This window comes from Schistocerca americana, chromosome 1 (assembly GCF_021461395.2).
Source record: "Schistocerca americana isolate TAMUIC-IGC-003095 chromosome 1, iqSchAmer2.1, whole genome shotgun sequence".
In the NCBI taxonomy this organism is placed as follows: Eukaryota; Metazoa; Arthropoda; class Insecta; order Orthoptera; family Acrididae; genus Schistocerca; species Schistocerca americana.
In genome coordinates, this window is record NC_060119.1 from 1040307880 (window position 1) to 1040320977 (window position 13098).

The 13098-nt window shown below is 42.1% G+C and overlaps 1 protein-coding gene across 1 annotated transcript in view; it reads left to right on the forward strand.

The window, feature by feature from the left end:
* The window catches only part of LOC124549386 (phospholipase B1, membrane-associated-like), a 107164-nt gene that overhangs the window by 62391 nt on the left and 31675 nt on the right, over positions 1 to 13098 (forward strand). Inside the window, exon 4 of the mRNA XM_047125241.1 lies at positions 6298 to 6460. Coding sequence (XP_046981197.1) covers positions 6298 to 6460 — 163 coding nt within the window. The remainder of the gene's footprint in view (positions 1 to 6297; positions 6461 to 13098) is intronic.

Below are 13098 nucleotides of genomic sequence, written 5' to 3' on the forward strand. Positions count from 1 at the left end.
CAACATAGCTTTGATTCACTCTGCGACTCCTGGACACTTCTCTTGTTGAGAGCCCCCCTTGGCACAAAGTAACAATGCGAACTCGATCGAATCGCGATATTGACCGTCTAGGCATGGTTGAACTACAGACAACACGAGCCGTGTACCTTCTTTCTGGTGAAATGACTGGAAGTGATCGGCTGTCAGACCCCCTCCGTCTAACAGGAGCTGGTCATACATGGTTCTTTTCATCTTTGGGCGGATTTAGTGACATCTCTGAACAGTCAAAGGGACTGTGTCTGTGATACAATATCCACAGTCAACATCTATCTTCAGGAGTTCTGGGAACTTGGGTGATGCAAAACTTTTTTTGATGTGTGTTTATTGAGATCATTTCCCTCTTCAGCTTTTCTAGTTTCCCTATCACGTTCAAACTTCTGACATTCCACACCCCGGCTCGTAGAACGTTATCTTTTCTTTCGTTCTTCAGTATTTTTCACACGTGACCTCCCCTTGGCAGCCCCTTCCCGGAGTTCCGAATGGAGGACTATTCCGAAATCTTTTGCCAATGGAGGGATTTCAGTTACATGCCACATATCCTGCGGACACCACATTATGTGTCTTTAATGCAGTGGTTTGCACCGTTTTCTGAATCACCATGCCGTTGTTCAGTGCTGATCCGTCCGCAGGGACAGTTTCTCACTCCAAGGGCAAGAGAGTGCCTTGAACTTCTGCCTGCTCTTCCGCCCTCTTTGACAAGGCTGTAAGCTGAACGAGGGTGACTTCCTACGCCGGAAGTCCTCGGCTGCCACTGTTGAAGATTTTATTCAAAATTTAAGCAGTGGCGTCGTTCAAACGTTTGGTTTTGGTTGCTGATCCAAGACTCTACCTGTGGAGGACAGGAGTCTTTGTGGTTGGCAGGCTGAATGAGTGAGTGAGTGAGAGGAGAGAGGGAGGGAGGGTGGGAGGAAGGGAGGGAGAGAGAGGGGGAGGAGAGAGAGAGAGAGAGAGAGAGAGAGAGAAAGAGAGAGAGAGGGAGAGAGAGAGAGAGAGACAACACCTGTAAACGTGCTCATGGGGTTGTAATTACTACGAATTGCTGACAAGAGAGCTTTGTAGTACAGTTTGATTAAAGGAAGTGATAGATTGATCGGTAGTACCTTGAGACACCAAGAAAGTTATTTTGGTGATGAGGGAAGTGTGTGAATTTTAAGGAAAGGGTAAAAATTTTAGAGGGAGACCGAGGCTTGGCTACAGGGATGAAGAACCTTGCAGAGGATAGATTAGTGTAGAGAGCTCCATCAATCCAATCTTCGAGTTAAAAACCAGATCAGTGTTAGAATGAAAGCATCTGCCATAACTTAATGGTTTTCTGGATTGAGATTTCTACGACGTCAAATTTTAAAGTCAAGGTAAAAAAATCGAAAGAAAATGGTTGTGACATAATATGGCAACAATCGTCTACTGCCTATAATACAACGAGATGACTTCAAAAAGTTAGTTACACTTTGTAATGGCAGGCCAAGTAACATCTGTTGAATTCTGCATGACCTTTCAAAGTAACACAGACACATGACACTGTTTAACGCTTTTTTTTTTTTTTTTTTGGTGGCTTTCTTGGCTGTTCGTCTGTTTAGTACAAATTTTGCAGTATTGATTTTAAACTAACTTAATGATGAGAAAGAAACTGGAAACTCTCAACAGAGCTCGGAACCGGATGACAAATATTAAGACTCTTTCTTGTCGGGTGCATGGCGGAGGGTACTTCGTGTACCACTGCACTTTTTCCTGTTGCAGTCGTGAATATTTCGGGGTAAGAACGGTTGATGGTAAGCCTGCATATAAGCTCAATTCTCACTAATTTTGGTCTTCACTGTCTTTTCGCAAAGTATACGTGGGAGCTACCAATATATTGGTTGATTCAGGTGACGAGAAATTGAAATAAACCCGAACTTCCGCAGATGTCTGTCTTGTAATCCCACAAAAAATGTTTCATATTGACTGAAGCATTTCACACACACGAGATCAAAAAGGGAAAATAATCATTTAAATACAAAGCTTATTAATATAACACTTTTAGAAAGTAATAAAAATATAAGATAATTTCTCCTAGCCCTATCCACATTCCTAACGCTATAGAGTCTTGAAAATTTGTCCTTGTGAATTTTTAATAGGTATGACAATAATTGTAAAATTTAAAACGATAACGTGGGGTGCATGCAGTAGAGAGAAGCTGTCGTTGAGAAAACTCACACAACAGTTCACATCAGTTGCCGTGCAATAAAATTGTTTGTTATTTAGATGAACTATTGAAGCTTCAGCTGCCTATTGTATGCGCCATAGGTTTTTCGTTTTGAATTTTGCAAGTATTTTCACAGCTATTAAAAATTCGCAAGTAAACACGAGGTTAGGAATCTGTATGGGTCTAGGAGAAATTATTTTATACTTTTCATTATTCCGTTTCAAAAAAAAGTGTTACCGTATATTATGAAGCTTTTTTGTTTGAATAATCATTTTTTCAACATAATTAACGACACTCTGCAAACCATAGTCGTAACGCTCTACGAATTATTCAATTGCTCCACTATTGAAATCCGCTCCTTGCTCACAGAACCATTCGAAAACCGCTGGGTGAACGTTCTTATCGTTGGAAAAACTCTGTCCCCCCCCCCCCTCCCCCCTCCCCGTCCTAAGGAGGTGTCATTCCAGGTTAGAAATCGTACAGTGTAAGATCTGCACTTCTGGATCATCCATGTAACGCCATTCGTCAGATTGTTGGCACCGTTTCACTACAGTTGGTCGCGATATTGCATTTGCTCCACCTATCACCAGAATTTCGGCGTGATTCTGAGTGCAATTTAGACTTTTGCCCACAAGATTCGTACTGTTCAGCGTGCTTCTAGCTAGTACGTTTTCAGCTGCCGCGTCATTTCAGTCGCACATTGTGATGCATCTGTTATTTGTGCTGCAGCAAAGTCAGTGCATGTACTCTTTTCTGGCGATGCCTCACTCTTGTTGCGTAACTGTATTATATGTTTGAGAGACGTCTAGTTCATGACGATGACGTGCCGAAATTCTTGGAGCACTTCACTCACCTCGCTAAAGTGCCCGTCACCGAGGTAAATACCCCAAGGTCGTGGAGCACCGCGTCGTCAGGCGTGAAGCAGTGTTATCTGTTCGCTTCACAGATTTGCCATATACACACTGCAGCAACGATGGAGGTCAGCGCCCGCTGCATTTTCAGTGTTCTCGTGTGATATCGTGTGTTCACGTCTAGTTTCAGTCGTTCGTAGAAAGGTGTATTGGCTTATATTTTGTAATGAGGATAATGGAGGAACGAGGGTCTCAACTGGCCGATGAGGGTAAAGGGCGAGAAGACATTCGAAAATAAACTAAGATTATCGTATCGAACGTACTGTGGTTTTTTTGCTGATCCACCCAACATTGAAGAAACCAGAAATATTACAAATTTCGTGCAAATTCATAAACTTATTGCAATATCTCTTGGTATTTTCGAATCGACTACTATCCGTATTAACAGCGCAGAAACATCGGCAGAATCTCCAGATGTGAGCACGTACTTTGATCTCCCAAGAAAGGGATACAAAAGAAAACGGAAAACTTGGGAATTCGGCTATTTTAACAAAAATTTATTGCTCAGAAGTGTACCCGGTTACTACGACAGAGGAGAGATTATCCGACGGATAGATGGAATGCAGAGACACTGGAGCAGCAAGAGCGACGTTATTGTGTGCAGTGCACTTATTGCGTGCTGCAGACAATATTCTTGCAGTATACTCGATAAAACTGAGGTCTCATGAAACCATATAGACAAATATACTTTGCTCGACTTCAACGGAAACAGTACGCTGAAGATATCTGCAGTTACTTTTGTACAGCGTATGTCGGCGATCTGGTTGATGGGTGCAGCGACGAAGGGGACGTAACGGCTGCAAATAAAAAAAATTCTTGAGGTAGGGAACATTCTAGGTCGTATTAGGGAGAGCACTCAGAAACGCAGTCCTGGCGGCGCTATACAAACACTCGCGCGCTGTCGCGCACGGTCTCGTAAATACACTGAAGAGCTAAGGAAATTGGCACTCCTGCCTAATATGGTGTAGGGCCCCCGCGATCACGCAGAAGTGCCTTAACACGACGTGACATGGACTCGATTAATGTCTGAAGTAGTGCTGCATGGAACTGACAGCATGAATCCAACAGGGATGTAAAAGTACGACGGGGTGGAGATATCTTCTGAACAGCACATTGGAGGGCATCCCAGATATGCACAATAATGTCTGGGGAGTTTGGTGGCCAGCGGAAGTGTTTAAATTCAGAAGAGTGTTCCTGGAGGCACTCTGTTGCAATTCTGGGCGTGTGGGGTGACGCATTGTCCTGCTGGAATTGGCAAAGTCCGTCGGAATGCACAGTGGACACGAATGGATGCAGGTGGTCAGCCAGGATGCTTACGTATGTGTCACCTGTCAGAGTCGTATCTAGACGTACCAGGGGTCCTATATAACTGCACACGCCCCACACCATTACAGAGCCTCTACCAGCTTGAAAAGCCTCTACTGGCATGCAGGGCCCATGGATTTATGAGGATGTCTCGTACCCGTACATGTCCATCCACTCGATACAATTTAAAACGAGACTCGTCCGTCCAGGCAATATGTTTCAAGTCATCAAAAGCCCAATGTCGATGCTGATGAGCCCAGGCGATGCGTAAAGCTTTGTGTCGTGCAGTCGTCAAGGGTTCACGAGTAGGCCTTCGGCTCCGAAAGCCCATATCAATGATTTTCGTTGAATGGTTCGCACACTGACGCTTGTTTATGGCCCAGCACTGAAATCTGCTGCAATTTGAGGAAGGGTTGCACCCCTGTCACGCTGAACGATTCTCTTCAGTCGGCGTTGGTCTCGTTCTTGCAGGATCTTTTTCCAGTCACTGCGATGTCAGAGATTTGATGCTTTACCGGATTCCTGATATTCACGATACACTCGCGTATTGGTCGTGCGGGAAAATCCCCACTTCATCGCTACCTCGGAAATGTTATTTCCCATTGCACGTGCGTCGACTATAACTCCACGTTCATACTAACTTAAATCTTAATAACCTGACACTGTAGCAGCAGTAGCTTATCCAATATCTGCACCAGACACTTGTTGTTTATATAGGCATTGCCGACCGCAACCGCAGCATTTGAATATGCATGCCTATACCAGTTTCTTTGGCACTTCAGTGTAAAATGCGTTCGTGGATGACACGATACAATAATGATGTCTCATATGTTACGAAAATAAAATTTTATAGTTTTCGTAACAACCTTCTCGCTGGAAGTTTGTATATGGTCCAACAGAACGCAAATTCATCAGGGGCGACAGTTTTCGTTACACATGCGCATGGCACTTTCACATGTCTTGCGAAATTTTATTTTGCACATGGAATATTTTACGTTTTAAAGATAAAATATGTGTCACTTACATGTATAAAGTTTGAGAATGTTTCCATATTTTTTCAATCCAAATATGGTCGTGGTTCTGTTTTTTACACATGTCGAAGTAAAAAAAGATTTCCTTCAAAATGTCTTGTAGTGTTAGTTTTTATTTTTTGCGTAGCAGCTGATGTGAATTTTTGTATTCCATCATATTCTAGACTAAAAATAGAGCTGTCTAATATTTTTTTGGAATTTTTAGTACGATTTGGAATCAGTACTAAATGGCAGTGCTGTAAGACGGTGGAATGAATCGATGTGCCTATTTTCGTAACGGCCGCTATAGTAATACCCCGCTGTATTCCGCCCGGTTAGCCGTGCGATCTAACGCATTGCTTTCCGGGCGGGAAAGCATGCCGGTCCCCGGCACGAATCCGTCCTGCGGATTAGTGTCGATGTCCGGTGTGCCGGCCAGTCTGTGGATCTGTGGATGGTTTTTAAGGTGGTTTTCCATTTGTTTCGGCGAATGCGGACTGGTTCCCCTTATGCCGTCTCAGTTACACTATGTCGGCGATTGCTGCGCAGACAGTTTCCCCAAATACGCGTACACCATAATTACTCTACCACGCAAACATTGGGGTTACACTCGTCTGGTGTGAGACGTTCCCAGGGGGGTCCACTGGGAGCCGAACCGCACAATAACCCTGGTTTCGGTGTGGGGCGGCGGTGGGGTGAGTGGACTGCTGTAGCCTGTTGTGGGGTTGTGTACCACTGAGGGCTATGGCGGGGACGAAGCCTCTCCGTCGTTTCTAGATCCCTGGTTCCATACAATACAACACAATACCACGCTGTCAGCTTCCTCTTCACAGTGTACCTATGGTTGCAGTTGGTAACAATACTGATCGGAGCCAACGACTTCTGTAACGATCTGTGTGTGGGCGACACGGCCCGCCACGCTGTGGAGGACCACAGGAGAGACCTGGTGGCGGCTCTGGACTGCCTGCGAGAGCAGCTGCCGCGCACGCTCGTCAACGTCGTTGTCTTCCCAAGTAAGTGGCGAGCCGCCGTACTCATCTGGTTCAGCAGTTCAGTGGTCTTCTGACTGGTATGGGACTGCTCGCCATCAGTTTTTGTTCTGTGGCAGTCTCCACGTTTCAGAGTCTCACTTGCACCCAACGTTCTCAATTATTTGTTGAAGATACCGGGTGGTTGAAATTAAAATATGATCCGAGGGCTGCTGTGCCGGCTGTATACGAGGTGCGGCTAGAAAAAAACCGGACTGATGCGGGAAAAACATTTATTTACAATTATTTACAATTTCATGTTATCTCCTTCAATGTACTCTCCTCCTCGGTCTCTACACCGATCCATACGAATTTTCCAGTGTTCATAGCAATGCTGCAGATCATTTTCGGTAAGTCCATACATTACTTCCGTCGCTTTTTCTTTTACTGCTTCAACAGTCTCAAATCTAGTTCCTTTCAAAGCTGACTTGACTTTAGGGAAAAGAAAAAAGTCACAGGGGGCAAATCAGGTGAGTAGGGTGGATGATCTAAGATGGGAATGTTGTGTTTTACCAAAAACGTCTTCACTGACAACGCACTGTGAGCTGGGGCATTGTCTTGGTGAAGGATCCATGACTTTTTTCTCCACAAATCGTTCCGTTTTCTCCGTACTCGCTCACGTAGGGTAGCCAGGACGCTAATGTAGTAATGCTGATTCACTGTTTGTCCCTCTGGTACCCAATCAATGTGCACAATCCCTTTGATGTAAAAAAAAAACAATCATCATTGCCTTGAATTTCGATTTTGACATTCGTGCTTTTTTTTGTCGTGGAGAACCAGGAGTTTTCCAATGCATCGATTGGCGTTTAGTTTCGGGATCGTAAGTAAAAAACCACGATTCATCGCAAGTAATAACATTTTGTAAGAAGGTGGGATCACTTTCAATGTTTTCCAGGATGTCAGAACAAATCATTCTTCGGCGTTCCTTCTGTTCAATTGTGAGACACTTTGGAACCATTTTTGAACACACTTTGTTCATGTTGAAACTTTCATGAAGAATCTGCCTAACACTTTCCTTGTCAACTCCTGTTAACTCAGACACTGCTCTGATTGTTAAACGGCGATCTTGTCGAACAAGTTTACCGATTTTTTCAATGTTTGCATCAGTTTTTGCTGACCATGGTCTGCCAGTGCGAGTGTCATCACTGGTGTCTTCGCGGCCATCTTTAAATCGTTTAAACCACTCAAACACTTGTGTTCGCGATAAACAATCATCGCCGTACACTTGTTGTAACATTACAAACGTTTCACCTGCAGATTTTCCTAGTTTGAAACAAAATTTGATGTTAACACGCTGTTCTTTCTGTACACTCAACATTTTCCGACGCACAGACAAAACGTCAACTACTTAAAAGAGATGCCACGGGCAGACAGTGCAGGAGGCAGATGAAACTCGAGCAGTAGGCGGAGCGAGAGTCACATGACAGGCCACGCGACTTTCAGCCTTATTGCATTCTTTTTATTGTTTCACCAGTACTAGTCCGGTTTTTTTCTAGCCACACCTCGTACATGGCAGGACACTGATACATCGTAGGTATAAGTGTGAAATTACCGTAGGCTACTGTAGACTGTCACAAGTGAGTGCAGACTGTGGTAGTTTTCCCAACAGCTTTCGTCACTTAAGATGCCAACAACTTTACACGTACGTTAAGCGTGTTGCATACCGACTAGGCGTTATCTCATTTCGGGCGCTTTGTTTGCGTATGAGATCAGTGTCTTATTAGATTCCCTTCGAAACCGGAAATGGTGAACATATAGGTACTCAGTGAGGATGTGCAAAGGATTTCATAACTTACGGTACATTTTTATTCTACATAGATATCCTCCCGTCTGTTACTTAACAACAAACAGTATTTATAGCAAAATTGAAACTGTCAATTTTTAATTCAGGTTATATTCGAAAATTGTTTATTTCTGACGTGAAAGAGAGAGCTATTGTAGCAAAAATAAAAAAAATACAAATTTATTACACAGGGCTAGAAAATGCATTTTCCCAAAAAAGGTAAAATTAAAAAAAGCACATCAAACATTGGTTCAATACTTCATCTAGTTTATATAAGACATACTTCTATTATTCATAAGCACCTTTCGCGCTTATCAAGAATAACAGGAAATTCTTGCCTTTGATCATGATGAAGAACATTCTGTTGAATACAAAAAAAAAAAAAAAACGACATCAATAATACAGATTTTTTAAATGTTTGTACATGTAAACAATGCTTGCATCAAATATGAGGAAGAAATTTCTGGGAATGTACGTTTGGAGTACAGCATTGTATGGCAGTGAAACTTGGACTATGGGGAAATCAGAACAGAACAGAATCAAAGCATTTCAGATGTGGTGCTACAGGTCAATGTAGAAAATTAGGTGCACTGATAAGGTGAAGAATGAGTAGGTTCTGCGCAGAGTTGGAGAAGAAAGGAATATATGAAGAACATTGACAAAAAGAAGGAACACGATGTTAAGACATTTGTTGAGACATTAGGGAATAGCTTCCATTACACGAGGAGTTGTAGAGAGAAAAACTGTAGAGGAAGACACAGACTGAAATACATCCAGCAAATAATTGAGGACTTAGGTTGCAGGTGATACTCTGAGATGAAGAGGTTGGCACAGGAGGGGAACTCGTGGCGTGCCGCATCATACACGTCAGAAGACTGATTACTCAAAAAAAAATGCAATTTATGTTTTATGAAGCTATAAAATACGCAGAGATCTAACATTGAGCGATGTGCAGTGCTAATTATGGGTAAGACAAACAAAAAAGAGAAGTCATTAGCTCCAAGTTTGTCTCTCACACATTCATTCATATTTCTCTCCTACCCAATCTACCAGTACTACAGGTGATCCTATCATTTGCTACGTCTAGGACCAAACCGTAGTTTTAATGGAGCTCAACTCAAATCGTAGTTACGTTCATTAACCGGTGCGCCCGCTGAGTATGCTGAAAACAATAATATTTCCGCTTTCTGCTACGATATGAAAATATCGCGCTGCAAGCAGTCCCAATGTTTGTCGCTTGGCGACGAGTGTTGGTTTCTTTTGTGAAGTGACTATTGGTGAAAAGATTTAATAAGAGTGAAGACTTCCGCACGAAATGCAGTGGCTATTGATAAGAAAGGCAAAGGCAAAGGCAAAGGTAAAGCTGTTTTATCAGAACGGCAGCAACAGCAGCGCTGGACTGCGGGAATATCGCCGGCAGAAACAGCTGCGAAGAGGACCTGTATTGATAAATGGGCTGAAGAATATGATCAAGAAACCTTATGGGTGGTGCAGGAGGGAAAGGGAGGTGGCGCATTCCCATGGCAGTTGTTGATGAAATTGCTGTAGCTGCATCCGACCATGCAGCTCATGCCTCGTGTCCGTAGCCAGTTCTTGACCTGTGTCATGGGAATTTTCTCTCCTCTGGTCACCACTTGTGAGGTGTAATGTAACTGTGCGTGTGTTGTTTTGAAAAAGTTCAGAAAGATTACTATAAAATTAGTTACTTATTATTAATGTAATACGAGGTTTTATTTAATCACTGTTTTTCACGGCTAATGAAAATGTAGCAATGTTGTCTGTCAAGCAGTATAAATGTCACGAAGTTCATTCACAAAAACAATCATTTACAATCAACAAACTAGCTAAATGTATGATAAGTAATCTGAACTAAACAAGATTAATGATTTTTACTAATTTCAGTGCTGTTATTTAAAATACTCTTTGCTAGTTGCAAATCGTTTATCAAAATTAACGCAACTGTTACCTCGAGGTGGCGACACTTTTGTTTAAGCAAAATGAACAGTTTTGTCACACAATACCACACGTACACAACACTAATGTATTTTCCTGTCAACGTAATTCATAAAAGTTGTTACGAAATTGCCAGACTCCGTACATCAGCAGATAAGAATTTATATCACGTAAGATCCTGTTTGCATTCATTTAAGTTCAATGTATTCACAGTCTAACTGGAATTTATTACCTCAGAGTGGGTCCTCGGCCACTAGTACACAATTATTATTGTAATTATAACAAAGAACATTTAAGTCTGTATAGAAAATCAATTTAAAACTGCCGCTGCAATATTTCACTAAGATAGTGGATAACAGAAGACAATCACGTATGGACTCTGCTTCAGACTGTGTTTTACTCGTAACTCGTAACTATGTGCATTAACATCTGAAAATATTGTCACATTAATGTTCACCATATACCAACAAACTGTGCTGTAGATCAATAGCGCTAATGGCTGCGTCCTATGGTAGCTGAGCAGAAAACTGAACATTTATTCAGCACGAGAATTACAGTGAAATAAAACTCCAGACAAAGAAGATTCATTTCAATAACATATCATATCGGTTAGCAACATAACAATATTTGAGTACAGATTTTTACAGACCTCTGTGTTACGACAAAGTCAACCACATCATATGTATACGATAGTTCGAACAAGAAGAAAAAAGAATATTCTACAAAATCATAGATGACAAAAGATTACGATTTTCATTATCTTTTTACATGGGCATTGTCTGACATACAATTTTTTACAAAATATTAAATTATGTCATTGACAATAATTATTTATTATGTTATTAACCATGAAGTCCTTTTTATTGGTGTTATGAGAATAGGATCAAAGTTGAGTCACATTCCACATACAATGCTGTTTTGAATATTATTTTGAATACAATATAGGCGTGAATATTACACATTTAAAATGGTTTTGCGGTACATTTTACACTGGTATCGCTACAAGATTCAGTATGTGCACCAAATGAAGGCCCAAGACAGGTTAAAACACAGTCACTTTCTCTTCGTCTTTTGGCAAACGTGAAAATGGACGACATGTGGCCAGGGAATGTCCTCTGGACGGACCAGGCACCTTTTACTCTGCACGGTGCCATAAATGCACAGAACTTGAACATATGGGGTTCTGCTCCGCCACATGTTGTGCAGGAATAACCACTACACACAGCTTGCGTCACTGTATCGTGTGGTTTCATAAGCTCCTTCATTTCTCTGTCCGTTTTTCTTCGAGAAGATGCCAACTCGCAGGCATGTTAGGTGTACAATAACATCTACACGTTATATGAGCCTTTTTGAGCAACATGTGATTCCAGATTTGCAAGAAGTCAGCTGTGTCCAAACTACTATTTTCATGCAAGATGGGGCGACACCATACGTCGCTCGGCGGGTGAAAGTTTTTTTTCGAGAAACTTGCCGTAACGACTGCATCGGCTCTAGGTAATTTCAAGAGTGTGACTTCCGAGACCCCCTGATGTAAATGTATGTGACTTCTGTTTGTGGGGATACCTGAAGCATCATGCCTATCAGGGATGTGTCCGGTCTCTTACTTATCTGAAGGACACGTATAACGTCGTATGGCTCTGATTACACCGGATACACTGCGGGCAACTGTCGACCATACTGTATTACGGATGCAGCATGTTGCAGAGTCGGGAGATAAATTTAACACATGTTGTACCTTATGATTATATCCTAATAAATGAGCCAGAAGTACCGTTGTGTGTTTGATCGTACCTTCCCTTTTCCTGCATCCACAGTACATTATGACTGCTTACATCGTCATATTTTCACCTGAAGGAAGAGTGGAGTTATTTTTTTCAGCATGCTGGTACTCAGCGAGTGCGCCGATTAATGAAAGTACCTATGATGTTTCAGCGGACTGCGTTATACACAGCCCACACTGCAGCACTCTGAACACGGTCGGTGTAATTACAACCACCCAGTATTCCAGTCTCTGTCTTCCCCTTCAGTTTACACCATCTACAGCTCCTTCTAGCGTCGTGGAAGTTATTCCCTGATGATTTAACAAATGTCCTATAATATTGTCCTTCGTTCTTGTTAGTGTTTATACATCTTTCTTTTCTTGCCGATTCTGCAGAGAACCTCGTCATTTTTTTACTAGTCCCCTGAAACGTTGGACCTATTTGCCTAGTCTTTCTTGATCCATCATGGACAGGGGACATCGGCTGGTCAAGTAATTGTCAGTATCAATGAAACTCTCCAACAGCCGTGTAACTGAGAAGTTATTTTAATTTATTTCGAAGGCTACCAGTTTCGAAATTTCACTACACCATCTCCAGGACCCATATACATCTCTCCAAATAAACGATAGTGTCATATAGTACCATAAATCCCTGGGTGTCGCGAATTCAATCGTTTCACTAGTGCTTCATACGAAGACCTGGCAGCACCCCGCCTGCTTGAACAGTGTTATCTGAGTCGTACATCGATCGCTATGTTCTTTCTGAACTTCTTTTTTTGTTGCCTTGCCGCCACAACAAAGTTGTCGTAAGAGCCAGTACGTGGTTCCAATTGCATGATTTCTACGTCGAGTTCTTCTATAAAACACAGTCAGTTTACTTTTTTAAAAATGAAAGCATCTTTTAGAGGGAACTACTTCGGATCTGACAGCAGCAATGAATTCGCAATTTATTGGTCTGTGTTGCGTCCGTAGGAACGAGTTTCCCATATTTTTTTTAGGTCTGGCCACTGATTTTGTCACTAACGAAGATATTCAAATGACTCTGAGCACTATGAGACTTGACATCTGAGGTCATCAGTCCCCTAGAACTTATAACTACTTAAACCTAACCTAAGGACATCAGACACA